Source organism: Panthera onca, chromosome A2 (genome assembly GCF_046562875.1).
Source record: "Panthera onca isolate mPanOnc1 chromosome A2, mPanOnc1 haplotype 2, whole genome shotgun sequence".
NCBI classification, from domain to species: domain Eukaryota; kingdom Metazoa; phylum Chordata; class Mammalia; order Carnivora; family Felidae; genus Panthera; species Panthera onca.
The window spans coordinates 82,242,487-82,264,894 of NC_138340.1; the positions used below are offsets into that span (position 1 = coordinate 82,242,487).

Sequence of the window (22,408 nt, forward strand, 5' to 3'; positions counted from 1 at the left end):
TTGGGGGCCATTTTAAATAAAAAAATCAATAAAAAGCAAAACATGCAAAAAAAGGTCACAAAATAGTCCACAAAAAAGGTTTAAAAAAGATTAAAAAAAGATAGTGTGAAAGCTGTCTTAAGAAGACAGACCATCATCTTGTTTGACCTCTTCTGGAAACCTTCACATCAGACATCTCAAGTTTTTTGCTAGTCTCTGTGTGTCTGGAAATGATTAGGGAAAGTACTATGAGTATTTTGACCTTGCAAGTAACAATTAACTAGCAGGCAAATTTGCAAATAACAGAATCTGAGAATAATTAAGACTATTAGGTAAGAAAGAGGTGGCTGTCTGATATGTTAAATGAATGTTTTGGAATATACTTACATAATTGAATCATGTTTATGAATACTAGGATTCCAGTTTACTGAAGCTATAACTTTGGAAATTGAAATCTAAAACTTGGTTCAAGTTGTAATTTTTATCAGAGTTCCACAGATACATGTCTTAAGAGTATAATTCTGGTACCAATTCCAATGTGTGTGTTTTTCCCCCGCCACCAAGCAATTCTCCAGCATCAGCTGGGTGTCCTATAATTCAACTCAATTCTGACACTATCTTTCTGGAGATAACATCACATCCTACCAGGTAAGGACTCAGTCATGCAAGACTGCCCCTCCCCCTGCCTCAGATGTCATTCACAAGTCCAGACCATCCCCTGGGCTTTTGACTTACATATAGATTGGAGGTTCCCACCACCCCCTCCTGGAGGTCAGTTAATTTGCTAGAGCAGTTCACACTACTCAGAGAAACATTTTACCTACTAGATTACTGGTTTATTACAAAAAGATGTAACTCAGAAGAGACAGATACAGCAGATTCATAGAGGACATGATATGGGGAAAGGGACCTAGAGCTTCCATGCTGTCTGCGCACACTTAACTGTCCCCAGATCTCCACATGGTCTCCAACCTGGAAGCTTTCCAAATCCTGAACTTTTGTTTTTTATGGAGGCTTTATTATATAGACACAATTGACTGAATCACTGAACTCCATCTCCAGCTGTTCTCTGCCCCCAGGAGGTTGAGGGAAGGGTAGGGAGTACTAGGACTGAAAGTTCCAATCTCTTTGACTCCACTGGCAAAGAGTGTCCTTGTTCAGGTGCTTTCCGAAAGTCACCTTATTAACATAACAAAAGACCCTTTAGCATTCCCCCCATAGGAAATTCAGAGGGTTTTAGGAGCTCTGTGTCTGTAATAAGAATGAAGACCAAACATGGTTGACCTTTCAAAAACGGGTTTGAGCGCTGTGAGTCCAGTTATATGCAGATTTTTTTCCCATAAGTACAGTGTAGTACTGCAGATGTATTTTTTTCTTCCTTATCATTTTCTTAATAACATTTTCTTTCTCTAGCTTACTTTACTGTAGGGTAATAATACATAATAATACATATACAAGATATGTGTTAATTGGCTGTTTATGTTATCAGTAAGGCTTCTAGTCAACAATAGCCTATTAGTAGTTGAGTTTTAGGGAAGTCAGAAGTTACGTGTGGATTTTTGACTTTGCAGGGGGGTCTGTACTCCAACCGCTGAGTTCAAGGGTCAACTACATTTCTTACTATGAATCAAAATATCACAAAGAGATGGTTATACAAAGTTTAGGAAAAATAACAACCCTAGAACACCTTCCCCACATTTTCCCTTTCCCAGGGGCAAATACTTTCAACATTTTTAGTTGATATTGTATTTACCTGTCTTTATTTTTTTTTTTTTTTTTTTTTAACGTTTATTTATTTTTCAGACAGAGAGAGACACAGCATGAACGGGGGGGGGGGCAGAGAGAGAGGGAGACACAGAATCGGAAGCAGGCTCCAGGCTCTGAGCCATCAGCCCAGAGCCCGACGCGGGGCTCGAACCCGCGAACCGCGAGATCGTGACCTGAGCCGAAGTCGGACGCTCAACCGACTGAGCCACCCAGGCGCCCCTACCTGTCTTTAGATACACATGTGACTTGGTGATCTACAGGGGCATGGAGAAATAGTCACTATTATAGTATGGAGTGAGAATGCACATCTGCTGCTTTAATAGCTTTTAACTAGACCTCCTTTCAGCCCCACCTTTACTCCTACTTCCAGTGGAACCTGGGCCACAGTCCTTGAAGCTTTTGTTGATTTTTATGGTATAAATTGGGTTGATGTTCTCTTTTGTCCACTATCATGTTCTGCTTTCTCAGATCTGCAAGGTTAGTTACTAGTCATACATCTTATTTAAAGCTTCATTTTTATTTTTGTTTTCTATTTACCTGTGCATATATATGTATGCCTTTGCTGTAATTTCCCTTATATATTATATATTTTTTAAGTTTATTTATTTTGAGAGAGAAAGAGTGTGCACACAGGAGCATGAGTGAGGGAGAGGCAGAGAGAGGAGAGAGAGAATCCCAAGTAGGCTCTGTGCTGTCAGAGCAGAGCCCAGGTTGGGGCTCAAACTCACAAACTGTGAGGTCATGACCTGAGCCAAAATCAAGAGTTGACCCTTAACTGACTGAGCTCCCAGGCACCCCTCAGTTACATAGCGTAAAGGAGTAAAGTTCAATGCCGTGTTTAATTAGCCTTTTTTTTTTCTAGTAGTTTAAAATACGTAACTATAAAATTACTCTCTAATTAAGTCATTTGAATGCTACTGCTTGTATGTTCTCAAAATTTAATTTCCTGATGAACTTGGCCTAGAAGAATCCAATGTGTCTTGTCAAATAGGTCAGAACAGGGATAAAGTTATTTTATTTTATTTTTAATTAAAAAAAATGTTTATTTTGAGAGAGAGAGAGAATGGGAGAGAGGCAAAGAGAGAGAATACCAAGTAAGCTTGGTATTGTCAGCTCAGAGCCCGACTCGGGGCTCAACCTCATGAACTGTGAGATCATAACCTGAGCCGAAATCAAGAATCGGACACTTAACCAACTGAGCCACCCGAGCTCCCTGATAAAAATTATTTTAGACAGAGGAAATATGACCAGGACTGGAAGGCAAGCATGAAAATGTATGGTACATTCAGAAACCCACATGGCTAGATTGTAGGATATGTATATGAATGGTAAATTGGAGAGGGTAGCTGAGAGGTCGTGTGTGGAAGAAGATAGCTGCTACTGATTGTAAAGGCAATAAATCTATGATCAGGTTGTGAAAAAGGGGGGGGTTGTCTACTATACTAATTAAGCTTTTTTTTTTTTTTTAAGTTTATTTATTTATTTATTTTGAGAAAGAGCACATGAGCAAGGGAAGGGCAGAGAGAGAGAAGGAGAGAGGGAGAATCCTGAGCAGCTCAACACTGTCAGCGCAGAGCCTGATGTGGGGCTCAAAACTGCAAAACATGAGATCATGACCTGAGCCGAAACTGGTCATGCCTGAGTCAGATGCTTAACCAACTGAGCCACCCAGACGCCCCTGATTAAACTCTTTTCTTAGGCAATGGGAAATCATTAGATATTTTTGAAGAGGAGATAGACATGAGGAGGTCAGGAGTTCAGAAAATGAAGAAGTAGTGGGGCACCTGGGTGTCTCAGTCAGTTAAGCGTCCAACTTCGGCTCAGGTCATGATCTCGCAGTCCATGGGTTCGAGCTCCGTGTCGGGCTCTGTGCTGACAGCTCAGAGCCTGGAGCCTGCTTCTGCTTCTGTGTCTCCCTCTCTCTCTGCCCCTAACCCACTCGCATTCTTTCTCTGTCTCTCTCAAAAATAAATAAACATTAAAAAAAATTTTTTTTAATAAAAAAAAAGAAAATGAAGAAGTAGTAAGAGACTGTTAGAGTGTTCTTGGTAATAGATGATGGTGACTTACTTGCACCAGACCTGATAATGGGCCCGGAAGGGTTATAGGAGAGATGTGTTGGCAGCATGACAAAGTAGACTATATTTATTTACTCCTTCATGTTTACTGAATGGTTCCTATGTGCCACATATAAAAAACTAGTGGTGGTGGGAAAGGGAGAAGGCAAAAAAGTTTCTAGCGTTCCTTGTGTGCATAGGAGATTGAATAGATGGTAAAAGAGGAGTCAATTTGAGAAGGGAAAATGCATTTTATTTTTTTTTCTTGGAGGTACTTATTACAGGTTCACAGAAAAGCTTAATTTATGGTCCCATATTTTCTGTTGAGTGTCTTGAATTGAAAAGAAGAAGTGAAACTGGGTGTCTTCTCTGTACTTCCTTCTGTTAGGAATAACAGAAGTAAAAATGCAGCTGTTGTTAGTTTTATTAAAAAATAAAATACAACCGAGTAAATTTAAAGATCCATTTGGCTTTATTCAATAATTCATGAATTGGGCAGCATCCCGTTTAGCAAATAGAAAGGAGCTCCAAAAAGCTGAACAAAATGGAACACTTTTATAGGCAGAAGGAGTAGGGACAAGGAAAGAGCAGATTAATTCATCTTTCTTTGGGGGTCGGAAGGGGTCTGTTAGACAGACTACCTCACTAGTGCTGACCAGGAAATTCCAGATTCACTGGTTTAAGATGACATTCCTGGGAGGAGTTGAAGCTGCAGTTAGGTTAGGTATTAAGTCTTGGTTTGCTGACATGGGGTTTAGCACAAGTGACTCTATTTGGAGTCTGTTGTCTTTTATTTATTTATTTTTTTTACATTTAACAACTCTATCTTAGAATAATTAAATTTTACTTTTCAGTTGTGTCAGTAACTTAAAAGATTACGTTTAGTACTTAAAACATAAATGTTGAAAAAAAGTAAGGGTAGAGTTTCTGAATAAAAATGAAGTAGGATCACAGACCTTTTCTTCACTAAAACCAAAAAAAGAAGGAAAAAGTGGGTGGGAAGAGGAGAGGGCAAAAATTGAAATAGAAGAGGACAAAAGAGGGGTATGTGTGAACTTATGCCAAATACTTAAAAAACTAGAGGCCAAGGAAAGAATGAGAAGCTAAAAGGTGTGTCAGATGAGGTTGGTAATTCCCGCTGCAAATCCCAGAAGCCAGACTAAGGAAGACAAGGCCTACAAAACAGTAAGCAAGCTCAATAATACTGCCCCTGGAGGCAGAGCTAAGAGGTGCATAGGGAGCGAAAAGTCAAGGAAGAATCTTCATACTGATGCTGAGCCTCACAGAGTCAGGGAACATTGCCATTTTAATTACGCTTTGGTAAAGGACAAGAGCCAAAGCCCACAAAGGTGTAATAGCCTTCTGACTGGAGGGATAGATCCTCATACAAGATACCTAATGAAATTTCAGCATTCAGAAGTACCCCATTTCCTGCATCTTTGGGTTATAGAAAAATAGATGAAAAGCAGTATCCAGTTCTCAAATTGAAGACTGTGTGTGTGTGTGTGTGTGTGTGTGTGTGTGTGCGTGCATGCGTGTGTGTGTGTCTGTCTGTCTGTCTATGCCTGCATATGTCAGCACAGAAATAAAAATGATCCCAGCTACAGTGAGAACGGTGTTGAAGTTGTTAAGCAGAACCTATTGGATATCAGAATAAGTAGGAGCTTAGCACAGCCCTCCCCATGTTAAACACCATCAAGATTTAAAAAAAAAAAAAAAAAAAAAAAGGCATGGCAGCTCTACAGATATGCCACAGGAAAGAAATAAAGGAAAGAAATGACCACGAAAAGACTGTCCTGGATAAGAATAGCGTGTATCCCTGACAGAGATTACAACAAATGGAAAAGAAACAATTACTCAGAAATATTCTGAAATAAAACCTGCATTTTCAGGTTGAACGACACTGAATTGCAGGGGGGAGAATTTATGAAATGATTAAAATTGACTGTACCTTAGAAATAACTAACTTTAAAAATGAGAGAATTATTTTGGCATCCTGGACAAAAAGAGAACATGACCTATAGAAGCAGGGACACAAATTTAGCTGACTGCAGACTCCTCAATTGCAGTCAATAGCCAGAAGACACCAGAGCAGTGTTTACAAAGTTTTGTTGGAAAAGAAGAGTGAACCAAAAGTATGCCCAACAGTATCCATTAGATTTGGTTTGGCTGCTAATAACAGTGGCTGTTATAAGTCAGTCACATGATCTATATTGAAGTGATCTTTGAAAGGCACATCTTTCAATTAAGTATGCATTTGTTCACTTTTGACAAATGCATATATCTGTATAATCCACCTCTGATTTTAAATATTGACAATGTGTTTATGGTTCCCAAATCCATATCTCTATCCTTCTTGGTCTCCTCCAGCTTCAGACCCATCTCTCCAACTACCTGTTTGACTTCTTTACTTTAATGTCTAGTCACTTTAACAGGTCTGAAATTTTTGTATTTACTCTCATAAACTTTTTTTTAGTGTGTGTCCATCTCAGAAAATGGTTCAAGGCAAAAATCTAGATTCTTCTTTCTAATCCCTTTCCCCAACCTGCTTCATCCTAGTCCGTTTCCAGGTCTTGTAGATTTTACCCATAAATAAAACTCAGAACTGCCCACTTAGTGCCATCTCTCCTGATTGCACCTGAGCCCAATATGTTGTTATCTTCTACATGGGATTAAGACTTTCTTAACTAGCATCTAACTAGCATCACTGCTTCCACTCTAGCTCTTCAGTCCAGTCTGTTCTCTATAGAGTTGTCAGAGTGGTCTTTGCAAAATAGAATATTACTGCATTCTCAAATCACTTCAGTGACTTCCTATCTTTGTAATAAAATTATTTGCTATGGTGCCTGGGATCCCATGACCCCTACCTCCCTTTAATACATCATCTTGAATCACTGTCACTTGTGTCACATTGGCTTCCTTTCTGTTCCTTAGAAATACCAAGCTCATTCCCACCTCAAGGTCTTTGTGTTTGCTCCTCCCTCTGCTCAGGGTGTCCTCCCTCAATTCTTCATATAGTTGGCTGTTATCGTCCCTAAGATCTCAATTCACATGTCATCTCACTGGGATTTCTTGACCATTCTTTTCAAAAGTTTCCCACCCTGTCCCAATCATATTTCCCTGTTCATTTCTTTTATGGCACTTCTTCAACACCACGTTATCTTGTTTGTTCATTTTCTGTCTTTTCTCTTTGCAGTGTAAGTTTAATCAGGGCAGAGACCTTGTTTGGTGTTCACTTTTGTATCCTCAGTGCCTAGAATAGTACAGTATTAGTAGTAGGTATTCAGTAAATAAGTATTTTTATTAAATGATCAGATTAAATATCTCTAATGATTTTCAAATTGTATTCATGGCATTTTTGATGAGGTATAGTTAACTATTTTAATCTCTAAGTAAAATCATTTTTAAGATCTATTAAATCTTTAAACCATTTGAATATCATTTAGTGCATTATTATTTTGATAAAGAGTACCTGGGCCATTTATTTAGTGAATGTTTCTACTAGAGGCCAGTAATAACATATCTATATTTAAAAATTTTTTTTAATGTTTATTTATTTTTGAAGGAGAGATAGAGACAGAGTGTGAGCGGGGGAGGGGCAGAAGAGAGGGAGACACAGAATCCGAAGCAGCTCCAGGCTCTGAGCGGGCAGCACAGAGCCCAATGCGGGGCTGGAACTCACAAAGCACTACGAGATCATGACCTGAGCTGAAGTCAGACGCTTAACTAAGACACCCAGGCACCCCAACATGTCTATATTTGAGTGGCGCCTGATTGCTTGATGGTAAAAATTTCTTGTGAGTAAATGAGGAAGTTAAGCCATTTAGACTGTATCTCATTGATTTTTTCTAAGTGGCACAACAGTCAAAAATATTAAGTACTTTAAAAAAAAAAAAAGAAAAGCCCCCCAAATGCTCAAGAAATAGAGATGATGTGGGTATATGCTAAGGTTAAGAAACCCTGAAATTTACAATGTTGCATTAAGGGACATACAGGGTGGGTTGGTTGTACCCATCAGGAAGTTCCAAAGAGGTCTTTGTGGGTAGTATTAAAACTATCACTCTAGGGATTCTCTTGGATTTCACAGTAGCACAAAATGTTTTTGTAAATACAGATTTAGAGAGTTACATGCTTAAAATTTTCCTTCTTAGATTAGGTGTTATCTTCCAGCCTCAAATATACAGACTATGCACTGGTTCCATGCAGGGAAATAAGAATTACAAATATTCTTTTTAGGGGCACCTGGGTGGCTCAGTTGGTTAAGTATCGACTTCAGCTCAGGTCATGATCTCACGGTCCGTGAGTTCAAGCCCCACGTCAGGCTCTGTGCTGACAGCTCAGAGCCTGGATCCTGTTTCAGATTCTGTGTTGCCCTCTCTCTCTGACCTTCCCCCTGTTCATGCTGTCTCTGTCTCAAAAATAAATAAATGTTAAAAAAATTAAAAAAAAAAAATATTCTTTTTATGAACTGGTAAAAGAGGAAATGTATAGCTCTTTTTATTAGACCTTATTTTCCATTTCATTTTTCTGTCCTAAGATTGAAAACAACTTTAAACATGTAGTGTGTGGTATTTATTCTTCACAACATTTCTTTGAAATCGTATCCTCATTCCAGATTTAAAATTTTGCAGGAAATTTTAACAATCTGTGGGTCCCATGATTAGAAAGTAGCTGCCTTGAAGCTGGTAGATTTCCTTCAGCCCATACCATGTTCCTTCTACCAGAGTTTCATTGTCTTCCCAACTTTGCTACCAGTGTAGCAAATTTTGACTTGAACTTTAGCATTCATTGCCTTTCTAAGGTCAGAACAGCTTTGTTCCTAGTTTCTGAAGCAAAAAAAAAAAAAAAAAAAAAAGGCTTATTTTAGCTGTGGAGGAAGTCACTGAGTTATATTTAATTTTAGCATTTAAGAATGAAGTTAGACTAGAGTTGGCAGGTTTGACTTTAACTCCTTTACTTTATACTTTTTAAATCTACAAATATTTATATATTTGTTGATTGAGTGATATGTCAGTAAATAAGCCATATTTATTATACTTCACAATATTTTTATACCTCTTAGTGTTAGGAAAGAGTATGTTTCTGTATTTATGCACGTGTCACAGTAGTGCAGGAGTTTGATGGGTAGAATTTTCAATTGTGGTCCTTAAATGGACTCATCTGTGGGTGTGCTTTCATTAGCAGTTTTTAGATTTGGTTGGTAAACATTGTGTTTAATATATACAAAAAAGCTATTATGAGAATTCAGAGATAATGACAACATTGGACTGCTCTCAAAAAATTTATAGATGGGACGGGGCCACATATCAGCAAGTACACAGAGTATACACTAAGTATAATGGGAACACAGAACAGGATGAGAAATCTTTAGTGGAGAAATTTGGGAGAAACTTGTAGAGAAAGTGGAATTTAGGATGCCTTCTGGAAATCCCCCTTGTTTTGTAAAGAGAAGTGTTAATTTTGACACAGAGGTGGAAAAGTGTAGGAAAATATGGTATGGTTGAAACAAGATGTATGAAAACAGATGAACATAAGGGAAGCAAAAATAATATAAAAACAGAGAGGGCGACAAAACATAAGAGACTCTTTTTTAAGTTTATTTATTTATTTTGAGAGAGAGAGGAAGAATAAGCAGGGGAGAGCAGAGAGAGAGAGGATCCCAAGCAAGCTTCGTACTGTCAGTTTGGAGCCCAACACGGGGCTCGATCCCTCAAGCGGTGAGATCATGACCTGAGCTGAAATCGAGAGTCTGACACTTAACCGACTGAGCCACCCAGGTGCCCCATGTAAAAGACTCTTAAATATGGAGAACAGACAGAGTTGCTGGAGGGGTTGTGGGTGAGAGGATGGACTAAATGGGCAAGGGGCATTAAGGAGGACACTTGTGATGAGCACTGGGTGTTATATGTAGGGGATGAATCACTGGATTCTACTCCTGAAATCATTATTGCACTATATGCTAACCAACCTGGTTGTAAATAAATAAATGAGTGCATGAATAAAGGAATGAATGAATGAAATAGGGTGTATGAGAAGATGATAGCAGTAATGTTGGTAAGTTGGTTAGGGTGAGATTTTAAAAAGTCTAATTCTAAAGGGTAGAGGGTCTAGATAGGTTTGTAAAGGCAGTAGACAGTGATACAAGGTTGTTGAACAGACTAATAATGAAATCAGGGTCTGAGGAGATTTGCATAAACTGCCTTTTAAAAATAACCCATGTTCCATTTTGTCTAAAGGTTTTATTACGTTAAGTTCCATTTATGTAACACTGGTTTAACTAATGGTCGTGTTTTGGGGTGAGTTAGTAAAGGAATGCAGAGAAACTCCTGTACATTATTAGAATTGTTAGTTGTTTAGTCTTTATTGAGTTGTGGAATGTTTGGCTAGATGGCACTAGTGAGAAACTAAGGCCCAGAGAACTCAGTAACTAATTCAAAAGCACATCTCATTTAGCGTCAGAACTTGGATCTAGAACCCAATTCTCCTGATGCTTAGTCATTGCTTTTTCTCTGCTCTACTTCCTCTACGCCTATTTTAAAGTACTGGGTATTTAGAGACACAAAGGAAGAAAGATGCATCTGTTTTTTTCCTTTACAGTGTTTACATGTAATCAAATGACATGTGGCTATACTGCTTTTCATTTTTATTTAAATACCAGATTTATTAGTACAGACCAGTCTGAAAGAGACATCAAGCTTCAGCACTTTTTGTCCAAGTGAACACTTGCAAGAAGCTTTATTTTAGAGTAAGTAGGATTCTAACTGATTGAAGAGGATGGTTGAGTGGAGAAAAGGAATGAGAATAACAGCACAGGCGAAGCATCAGGGGTGGGCATGAATGAGTTGTTTTGGAGCATGGTGAGAACCATGGTAAAGCAGAGAAGTTTGTTTCAGAATAATGAGAGAAGTTCCTTATAACATTTGTAGTGTTTGATAGACTGGGTTTGTTTTTGTTTTTTTTTTTTCTTTTTTTTTTTTTTTTAACATTTTTTTAATGTTTATTTTTGAGAGAGAGAAAGACAGAGTGTGAGCCAGAGGGGCACACAGAGGGGCAAAGAGAGAGAGAGGAAGACACAGAATCCAAAGCAGGCTCCAGGCTCTTAGCTGTGAGCACAGAGTCCAACACGGGGCTCAACTCTCCAACCATGAGATCATGACCTAAGCTGAAGTCAGACGCTTAACTGACTGGGCCACCCAGGTGCCCCTAGTCTTTGATAGATTGGGTTTTGTTCTAACATAGGGAATGGTTAAAAACCTCCCCCCCCCCTTTTTTTTAAGCTACAAAGAATACCCTTGGGCATTACTATATTTGTGATAGTGAGATTTTATAAAGGTGTACTCAACATACGATCTCTTTGTAGTCGTCCTTTTTCTCTACCCTGGGCTTTAGCATCATAAATGCATTTTGCGTTGTCCTTGACATAGTAAAGTATTTTCAGGTGTTTTGACAAGGTATAATGATTAAAGCAGTGTTAAGGAGAGAATTAGCTCAGAGTAACTGTCTATACTGATATTTAAATGTTATGTCTGCAGTTAGCTCTGTGGTTTATAATTGGATTATTTCTATATCTTAATACCCATCCTTCTCTGAGATCAGTTGATCAAAAAAGATTAAGGTTCTCAATTCAAGGTACCCAGTAAGCTTTCTATGCCCCTCTTTTTGTCTGTAAATTAACTTTAGTGTCATAATGTAGCATTAAAAACAGCATGAACTATCAATATGATAGAGACTGTAAACCTGTGTTTCTGGACTGTTAGAATCATCTTAATTATTCATGAAATCGTTTGTTGACTTATTCTTGTTGTATGAAATTTGGGTGTCTCTGAGTGTACTTTTTCAGATGTCCAATTCAGAAATCTATCTCAGCATGCTGTAAAACCTGTTTTAAAAATAGGTATGAGCCACTTGTGTCACTGAAAGGCTGTTGACACAATGGAAAAACTATTAAATGAGTTTGCAGAACAAACCTTGCCATTACTGAGGAAAGGCTTGTTTAAAAAAAAAAAGTAGATTGACTTTTTATTTCTGTAGATCCAAAGAAATACAAATAAAATGTTTATAACATTTCATATACTTTGTGTCCTGTTATAAATGATTTTCAAAATTTATTTCTAAGTGTAGCTTGGTGTAAACCAAAGTATATTAAAAAATAATCTTTTAGATCATTTTATTTGAAGCAGGCAATGTTTTCCTCACTTTCATTGAAGCTTTTTTTAAAAAAGTTATTACTGTTTATATGTAACCACTTAAAGATTCCCCAAATGTATTAAATATCTCATACATTTAATAGATGGAGTGAATAAAAAATCCTTTCACATTTTGTATATGAAATGCATATTATTTGCACTCCTGGAGGATTAGGAGAGAGGATCTTTTATCTTGGTAGATAACCTGGAATTTTTGTCAATAAAGATTAGGTAAAGAGAAAGGAGGTTAAAGTGAAATGTTGAGATTCTCATAGTTTTTGTACCATTTTTTCTGCTTTTGCATTTGGCAAAGGTGAAGGGCAGGAGAGGGGAGAATGAATGGAAAAAACTTCTAGGATGAAATGTGTTGAAGCTAATGAACTACTCTCAGAGATGTCTAGGAAAAAAAAATGGGAGATATTATTTTTTTTATTTTATTTTATTTTATTTTATTTTATTTTATTTTTTAGTGTTTATTCATTTTTGAGAGAGAGAGAGAGAGAGAGAGAGAGAGAGAGAGGATGAGAGCATGAGTGGGGGAGGGGCAGAAAGCGAGGGAGACGCAGAATCCTAAGCAGGCTCCAGACTCTGAGCTGTCAGCACAGAGCCCAATGTGGGGCTCAAACCCACAAACTCTGAGATCATGACCTGAGCCTAAGTTGGACGCTTTAACTGACTGAGCCACCTAGGCACCCTGATTTTATTTTTTTTTAATTTTTTTAATTTTAGTTTTTTTAATTAGGGAAAGAGAGAGTGAGAGAGAGAGAGAGAGAACGAATGGGGAAAAGGGGCAGAGGGAGAGAGAGAATCCCAAGCAGGCTCCATGCCCAGCACAGAGCCCGACTCAAGGCTAGATCCCATAACCCTGGGATCAATCATGACCTGAGGCTAAATCAAGAGTCAGACAATCAAATGACTGAGCCACCTAGACGCCCCCAAAATGAGAGATTTTAAATCAGTAGTAAGGGAAAGCTTCCCCAAAAACCCTGGTGAGAAAAATGGAAGTAGCCATACCTGACTAACTTCAATGGCGGTGAACTTTGAAATCTCTAAATACTCCCATGTGCATGTAGTTGGAAATTGACATTGTGATTTTATGATAGTCTGGTAGCTATTTTTATTTTAAATGTCAACAAAAACTGATTACAGGTATTCCTTCTCTAAACCTTTTGCCATGTTTAAAAAAGGAAATATAAACACTTCCCAGTTCTTGGCTTGCAGGATTTTTAAATATAAAATTAATAATAAAAATAATCATAATTAACATCTGTTCTACGTACTGGACTCTGGTAGGCATTTTATGTATATCATCTTATCAGTCACAAAACCCTCCAAGGGATGAACAGATAGTCATTCCTATTGTACTAGTGAAAGAAACAGGTTAGAGAGATTAAGTTGCTTTTTCAATATTACATACCAGATAGTGGAAGACAGTATTTGAATCCAGGTCTTTAGACTCTATGCTCCTCCGTTTGTCCGGAATTTCAAAACATAGTTTGGTTGAATTTGGTCAGTTAAAGATGGAATTATTATTATCATAGGAAAGGTAATAAAACAATCTGGTTTATAACACTTTCAAAAATACACACATCAAGTAAATTCTGCCTTAAATTTTATTTAGAGACTGATCATCTGAACATTTGAACTTGTGGATAGTAATTTTCTTTATATTTGAATCCTCATATGCTTCCAAGAATGATTTGTAAACCTGGTATTTTGTTTACTCTGGGCAGACTCTGTAGCAGTAGCATCTCTAAAGTTGCAGACCTGCATGTGCTCACTAGGGTACTTTACTCCCAGGATTTCCCTGACATCCTCTGTAGCCTTAGATGATCTTGGTTTGTAATGAGTTCTGGGGCAAGTGTTTGTGTTTGAACCTGTTTAGGCTCATCCTTAACACCATACCCTCCATGCCAGCCTGGTCTTATGACTAAAGAAGTATTCCAGAGTTAACTGGAATCAGCCTGGAATTAATTCTCTCCAGGGCTAAGGAACCATTAAGTTTTGAATCCAGAACTCTTTTAGACAAACACACACAATATGCTTATGAAATGGTCTGTGGTAAATTTCTGAAGATTAGCAGACTGATATCTGGGAAGTGTTTAATATTAATTATTCCTCTGTAACTAACCCTGATATCAATTTAGTATTTAACATAAATTAGTTAAGTTTCTCCAGTTATTTGATTTTAGTTCGAAGTTCTGTTTACTGAGTACCAAGGAGCATTAAATATGATTATAAACTTTGGCATCTTTATCAAGCCATCCTTTAGCAACAGTAATTGGCACTAGTTCCTAGATAGGAACTGTAGCAAAACTGATCTGTTACTGAGTGAATGAATGGATTTCTACTTTTAAATGAAGAAGTTCCAGTATAACCTGGGAAATTCTGAAATTTATTTAAAAGGCTTATTTAAAAAAATCCATCTTGTTAGAAAATTCAAGTGTTACATTCTCTTAGAAAGATCCTTTTATTATGGCAACTGATTTTTGTTTACTTAAGAGAACCTGTTGCTAAAATAGTAATGAGGAAGGGTGTAATACAAGTATAGTCATACACCCCTTGCTCTGCAAGTAACCAGAGTGCTATGTTCGCGTGTTGTTTAGTCTCATTTTGGACGTTGGAAATAAAGTCGTCTGTGTGTTTTTCTCTCTTGCACAGCCTAAAATGACGAATGTGTGATTTCAGTGGAATAAATGGCGTCCAAAGTCACAGATGCTATAGTCTGGTATCAAAAGAAGGTAAGTTGATCGTCAAAGCTTTCAACCTTTTAAATATTTTTATTCTAAAAATGCATGCTTTTTCTTAAGGTGCTATGGGTTTATGTCAAATATTACCTGAAATAATGACATATAGATTTCAGGATCTTTTGAGTGGAATGGGAGCATTTTGGTTTTTCTTGTGCTAATTTTATTTCTAAAGAAATTAGAAAGATGATGCTTCACAGTGTTTTTCTCCACTGTTTACTCCACATTATTAAAGTAGCTAGATTAATTATTTTCAGTTATAATATAAGCCAGATTTCCAGGACTTTGAATATAATTAGCATTTTATAAAAGCATTAAATTTTTCTTGCATTAACTTCTTTTAAAGCTAGGTTAGCAGAAGTCTTGTAATTTTATAACTTTTTATATCTAGAAAATATAGTCTTAATCTGTTTCTTGTAAGTTCAACTCAACAGTTGAATCTTTTCAATAAAATAAAATAAACCTTTGAGGTCTGTGTTTTTCAAACCAAAATAGTAAAATGTTTATTTTGATGTTTTAGGATTAATTGTCCTAACTACTAAACTAGCTGTGTCCTCTATATATTTCAAAATAAGCTTTCAATGTAATATTTTTATGAAGTGCAAGAGAATAAATGTCTTTTTTGAAAATAAAGTGTTTTTTCCTGAAGAGTGTTGTTTAGACTCTTTAAAATGTATGTTGTTATATGTAGTATTTTAGATTTTTAGTGTATATAGTGAGTTATGTTTGTTTTCATAGTTTAAAACATTTTTGATGCCTTATTCTTCAAGTCCCTATTAACAAAATATAATTATATATTTAAAGCTTTTCTCATATGGGGTAAAATCAGACAATTTGTAAGTTTACTTGAATTGAAATGGTAATTAGAGTGCTTTCAAGATTAAGCAAACCTGAGAATACAGTCTGTCTTTGGATGTGTTTCTCTTCTGTGTAGAACATGCCACAGATATACAGGATCACATGTTTCATATAAGGTACTGAATTGGAAGTATTGACATTGATCATACTATTAATTCTGTCTTTTGTAGTTCTGTATTCATGTCATCTTTACCTTTAAACTTCCATTCAACTTAAAACTGAATAATGAAACTAAAACAAAATTATTTTTTATTTTTTTTTATTTCCTACATAAATCCTTGAAAGCTTTTCTGTTAATGCCTACTTATTATGAGAGTTAGTAATGTTTACTAAGCATTTTATCTATCTGGTTTTTTATGTTAAACATTTCAAACTTCACTGAAGATCATTTGTAGAACATGCTAGATTTACTGTCCTTTCTTGGTAACGGAGGGTTTGAAATATTACACTCGCATTCAGTTAGCTCACTAATACCCTTCTTATCTGCGGGTCATTTACCTAGCAGCTTTAGATATGTGCAACCAAAAAATTCTCCAGAGCAACCATAACAGATGTCACAAATTATATCTAGCAAATGTAATCACACATTTTATGTTACTGAGTCACCAGAACCATTAACCAGATTTTATTTGCTCTATTTTTAAATTTTGCTTTTAAATTTAATTGTCTTGAAGAAATACATGTGACTACTTTGAAAAATTAATGTTTCTGGGCTAATTGGGAAAAAAAAAATAGCCACCAGTACTACCTTTCCCTGTCCTTACCCAACTTCTGAGCTTTGCTCCCCAGAGGCAATGATTTTACATTCTTTATAGCTGAAACCAAAGTTCTACTACTCCTCATCACTGGTAGGGAGTTAGGAAGGATGGGTTACAAATGTGGGGTGTGAAGTTTTGGTTTTCTTAATTACTTTTGGGAGAATGCTGATATTTGTGGGTTAGAAATCACAGATACTAAATGTCATGCAATACTCTAAACAAGGGTTGGCAGACTTTTTCTGTAAAGGGCCATATAGTAAATATTTTAGGCTTTGAGAGTCATACGTATCTGTGACAGCTATTCAGTTCTGCTGTTGTATGGTACAAAAGCAGCCATAGACAGTACATAAATGAATGAATGAATGAGTATGGCTGTTTTCCAATAAAAATTAATTTACAAAAACAGGCAGTGGGTTAGATTTGGTCCACAGGCCTTAGTTTGCTTATCTGTACTGTAACATAGCCCAATACAACAAATAATTGTCCTATTCAAAATGCATTAGTGCCCTATTAAATTACACTGCTTTTTTTTCTAATGGTATTTGTGTTTTAAACTTGGCCCTTTCTTGATTATTTCATTATAGATGTTACTTGTTGATTTCTGACTGTATGATAAAGATTTAGCTTTTTTATGAGTCCCTCTTCAACCAGTATTCCTTACCCGAATCCTCCCAATGACTACAAATTTTGGTGAAATCACTATGCAGAGCTTCTGGTTGTGTATGTGTTGTTTAGAGCTATGTCATGCCATATACTCTGATGTTTTCTGTCTGTGCAACTTTTTCCTCCTTTTGCTTAATTTTCCTAATTCTCCAAAGTCTCTGATAGAACTATAAAACTCCTTTTGTTGTAGTCAGTCATATTCAAATATTCTAGTAGTTCTTTGCCTCCCCCCACAAATCCCCCTTTGGGAATGACCTCCTAGAATTCTCTGTCCTTCTCTTCCATTCTGGGGGGATTGTTCTCATGTCACACCTCTCATCTGCCCTCTTGGTGTTTTGTTTTGTTTTGTTTTGTTTTGTTTTGTTTTAAATATGAAATTTATTGTCAAATTGGTTTCCGTACAACACCCAGTGCTCATCCCAGCAGGTGCCCTCCTCACTACCCATCATCCACCCTCCCCTTCCTCCCACCCCCCATCAACCCTCAGTTTGTTCTCAGTTTTTAAGAGTCTCTTATGTTTTGGCTCCCTCCCTCTCTAACCTCTTTTTTTTTTTTCCTTCACCCCTCCCCATGAGATTCTGTTAAGTTTCTCAGGATCCCCATAAGAGTGAAAGCATATGGTATCTGTCTTTCTCTGTATGACTTATTTCACTTAGCATAACACTCTCGAGTTCTATCCACATTGCTACAAAAGGCCATATTTCATTCTTTCTCATTGCCACGTAGTATTCCATTGTGTATATAAACCACAATTGCTTTATCCATTCATCAGTTGAAGGACATTTAGGCTCTTTCCATAATTTGGCTGTTGTTGAGAGTGCTGCTATAAACATTGGGGTACAAGTGCCCCTATGCATCAGTACTTCTGTATCCCTTGGGTAAATTCCTAGCAGTGCTATTGCTGGGTCATAGGGTAGATCTATTTTTAATTTTTTGAGGAACCTCCACAGTTTTCCAGAGCGGCTGCACCAGTTTGCATTCCCACCAACAGTGCGAGAGGGTTCCCGTTTCTCCACATCCTCGCCAGCATCTAGAGTCTCCTGATTTGTTCATTTTAGCCACTCTGACTGGTGTGATATCTGAGTGTGGTTTTGATTTGTATTTCCCTGATGAGGAGCGATGTTGAGCATCTTTTCATGTGTCTGTTGACCATCCAGATGTCTTCTTTAGAGAAGTGTCTATTCATGTTTTCTGCCCATTTCTTCACTGGATTATTTGTTTTTCGGGTGTGGAGTTTGGTGAGGTCTTTATAGGTTTTGGATACTAGCCCTTTGTCTGATATGTCATTTGCAAATATCTTTTCCCATTCCGTTGGTTGCCTTTTAGTTTTGTTGATTGTTTCCTTTGCAGTGCAGAAGCTTTTTATCTTCATGAGGTCCCAGTAGTTCATATTTGCTTTTAATTCTCTTGCCTTTGGGGATGTATCAAGTAAGAAATTGCTGCGGCTGAGGTCAGACAGGTTTTTTCCTGCTTTCTCTTCTAGGGTTTTGATGGTTTCCTGTCTCACATTCAGGTCCTTTATCCATTTTGAGTTTTCTTTTACCATCCGCCTGAGAGTTCCCTTCACTCCTCTTAGGTCATACAGATTTGTTTTTTTCTTAAATACGTATTTATTTAAAAAGTCCTTTTACAGGTGTTTAAGTTTCAGTGAAAAGAAGGCTTGACTGCTGATGCTGATATGATACTTGCTGATTATATGACCATGGGCAAATAACTTCATTTGAGTTTCGCTTACCACTCACTACATTAACTTGATAATCATTCTCAGCTGCTTTTCAATCATCCCTTTGAAATTGTGATGAACTTTCCAAATTCTCAGGATCTTATTGCCAGAAAAGTGTATATAATATAGAAACACAATAAAATTTTCGCATCTGATTTGAACCCTCTAAGTCTTCAATTAGATAATTTTTAGAACATTAGTATTTTAACATTCTTTAATTTTTGTGACCTATCATTCAGTGGTATTCAGCTTATAATAGGAAGTATTGCTATAAATAAAACCAAGAAATGTTCAGGGGCACCTGGGTAACTCAGTTGGTTAAGTGTCTGACTTCAGCTCAGGTCATGATCTCGCCGTCCATGAGTTTGAGCCCTGCCTGTTGGGCTCTGTGCTGACAGCTCAGAGCCTGGAGCCTGCTTTGGTTTCTGTGTCTCCCTCTCTCTCTGCCCCTCCCCCACTTGCGTGCGTGCGTGTGTTTGTGTGTGTGTGTGTGTGTGTGCACGTGCGCTCTCTCTCTCTCAAAAATAAACATTAAAAAAAGTTTCTTTTAAAAAAAGAAATGTTCAGCTTCATTTTCTTGAACATATGTATGTTTAGTTGTAGCTCACTTTAGTGTCACCTTTTCCACTTAAAAATGGTGACATCTTTATATTTTTGTTTTGAGTACTGAGCACTAGCTAACCCCAAAGACCATGACTTGATCTGTGGACTGTTGTGAACATGAACTCTAATATCAGATGTGAAATTTCGAGGAGAAAATAAAAACAAAAGTTTTAAAGTATTAAATCTAATTAGATGATGTCAGGGTACCTTTAAATAAATTATTCTCTGCATGATTTATTTTGAAATTTTTAAAAGTTCTTTTAACATCTTATTTTAAACTTCATTTGGTACTATTGTAGCCATCCATAGTCATGAATAATTTGAAAGTCCCTATTGAAAAAAATAATCTTCAGTCACTAATTCAGAAGAAAAATTAATGCCTCAAGAATGGTGACTGGAGAAACCAGAATAGATTTCCATTAGTATTAGGCTGTTAAATTGAAGTACTGAGCCTCAGACAAATGGGTTTATTACTTTTTCTCTTCTAAGTATTTTTTCCCTGAACCATATTCTCATATGTACCATTAAATATTTAATGTAATTTTACTTACTTATTTTTTAAAATGTATTTATTTTTGAGGGAGAGAGAGAGTGAGTGCGAGCACGTACACATGTAAGGTGGGGAGGGGCAGAGAGAGAAGGAGAGAGAATCCCAAGCAGGCTCTGTGCTGTTATAGCACAGATGAGGGTCTTGAACTCAGGAGATAAGGGATCATGACCTGAACCAAAATCAAGAGGTTGAGCCACCCAGGCTCCCCCAAACCTTTTATTTTTAACTAGAGGTGATGAAAAAGACCCTGTTGCTTCTTTCAAGGCACTAGAAGGATTGAAAGTCTGCAGCAGGCAGAAGACAATGAGACAGCACCAGAGCAGGTCAGAAATAGGGAAAAAAAGAGACAACCACAGGCCAGCATAGCGCTCTAGTCCCTGGATTCACTTCACCCCAAGATTAACTTCACTCCAAACTTGGAGTTGTTTACCCATGTCAGCCAATAACCCCTCCCCCCCTTTTTGCTGATGCTAGTGTGAATTGGATTTTTACTTGCAAAACAGAAAGTTCTGACTAATGCAAAGGCAATATATATACATTTTATTGAGGTGTAACATACTCAGAAGACCACACAGATTTTAAGTGTTCAGCTTCATGAATTTTTACAAACTGAACACCTGTTTGTGTTTAGGACTGTTTGTGTCTTGTTTATGAAACAACTCAGATCAAGAAACAGAATGTTAACCAGCTCTACAAAACTTTCATCCCTCCCTCTCAGTCACAACCTGCCCTTGTTGAGGGTGACCACTGTGCAAAGCTGTGTATCTTAATGGGTAACAAGAACATAGATTTTGGGATTAGAAAGCTGAGATTTGAATCCTTGTTCTTGAAAGCCAGTATGATTTTGGACAGGTTGCTTAATTGTCTCTGAATTTCACTTTCTTCATGTACATAAATACCATTTTTTGTATTTATTTTAGGAGTAACTGATGATATATGTAAAATGTTAAGCAAAGTGCTCCACACAGGGTAAACCTTCAATAAATGAGAATTATTTCTATTATTATTACTTCATATTCACCATACTTATCAGATGAATTGTTCCCCAAACTTATCAGAGTGCTTTATTTCATGGATTCTAAAAATTCTCATGACGCTAAAAAAAGATTCTTACTTGTAAATGAGAAATGTAAAATGTCAGGCTTCTAATATTCAATGTTAAAACAGTGGGTATTTGTTGACGTTTGTTGTCTAACCCTCATACCATAAAATCATGATTAAGTGTAACTTATAAACTTCAACTGTCCTTGCTTCAGTCACTGATCATGTTTTCCACTTCTTCCTTTTTAATATCACTTACTTGCCAAAAATAAGACTTGTCCTACCAGAAATAGATTGGTTAGTTTAGTTGCTCAAATATTTGCCTTTTCACTTAAGGTTTTTCTCCCCGTTTTAGTCATGAAGTCCTTGATTTTCCACCTTTATCCATTTCCAGTTCGGGTATTTATAGCATAAATAATTTGAGTTTTAGTTTTAGTTATAAGGAAGAAAGAAACTATGCTGTGCAGTAGTCATGATAGTTTGACTTTAGAGATCATCTGGTTTCTGTTAAACTTTTTGCTTTATAGGTAAGAAACCTGATGCCTGTAGATCTAATAACTTGATCATAGTCATGAATTAGTTATAAAACCAAAACTCAGGTCTACTGACTTTCAGGTCACTCATCCTTCTGTACTAACGTAGCTTTGAAAAACAGACTGAAGAAACTTTTACTATAAAATTTTCTTGTTTAATTTGAGAGTTTATTTTTAGATGACTTCTAATGCGAAAGTGAGGAGATACACATTTTTTTTAAAAAGATGGTTAGTATTATACATATATATCTGTTGATTTAACAACAGTAATGATAGTGATGATGATGATGGTGGTGGTGATGTGATAGCACTGCCTCACATTTAAAAGCATTTATTTTTCAGAGTGCTTCTGTTTCTGTTTTCATGGTTTCATTTATTGTGATAATGAAGTGGATTAACTCAGTGGTTATTATATCAAGATACTGTAAGAAGTTTTATAAGTTTCCTGGGGCTTTTGTAACAAAGGACCACAAACTGGGTTGCTTAAAACAACAGAAGTTATTTTTTTTCACAGTTCAGGAGGCCGGAAGTCCAAAATCAAAGTGTCAGCAGGGTTGGTTCCCTCTGTAGGGAGGCTTGAGGGAGAAATTGTCCCATGGGCCTCTTCTAGCTTTTTTTTTTTTTTAAGTTTATTTATTTTGAGAGAGAGCACACAAATGGGGGAGGGACAGAGAGAAAGAGGGAGAGAGAATCCTAAGCAGGCTCCACACTGTCAGTGCAGAGCCGGATGTAGGGCTCAAACTCATGAACCATGAGATCGTGACCTGGGCCAAAGTTGGCTGTTTAACTGGCTGAGCCACCCAGGTGTCCCTCTTCTAGCTTCTAATGAACACAATCCTTAGTTTTCTGATGCATCATTCCAATCTCTCCCTCCATCTTCATGTTGTCTTCTTGACTCTTCTTATAAGGACACCAGTCAATGGATTTAGATCTGCTCTAAATT

At 36.9% G+C, this 22,408-nt stretch overlaps 1 protein-coding gene across 4 annotated transcripts in view; it reads left to right on the forward strand.

Annotated features, from left to right (window-relative positions):
* The window catches only part of PHTF2 (putative homeodomain transcription factor 2), a 126,003-nt gene that overhangs the window by 17,703 nt on the left and 85,892 nt on the right, over nucleotides 1-22,408 (forward strand). For all 4 annotated transcript variants that reach the window (XM_060632317.3, XM_060632318.3, XM_078442535.2 and 1 more), the window contains exon 2: nucleotides 14,651-14,730. In XM_060632317.3, the coding sequence (XP_060488300.3) occupies nucleotides 14,686-14,730 (45 nt within the window). In that variant the 5' untranslated portion in view covers nucleotides 14,651-14,685. The remainder of the gene's footprint in view (nucleotides 1-14,650; nucleotides 14,731-22,408) is intronic.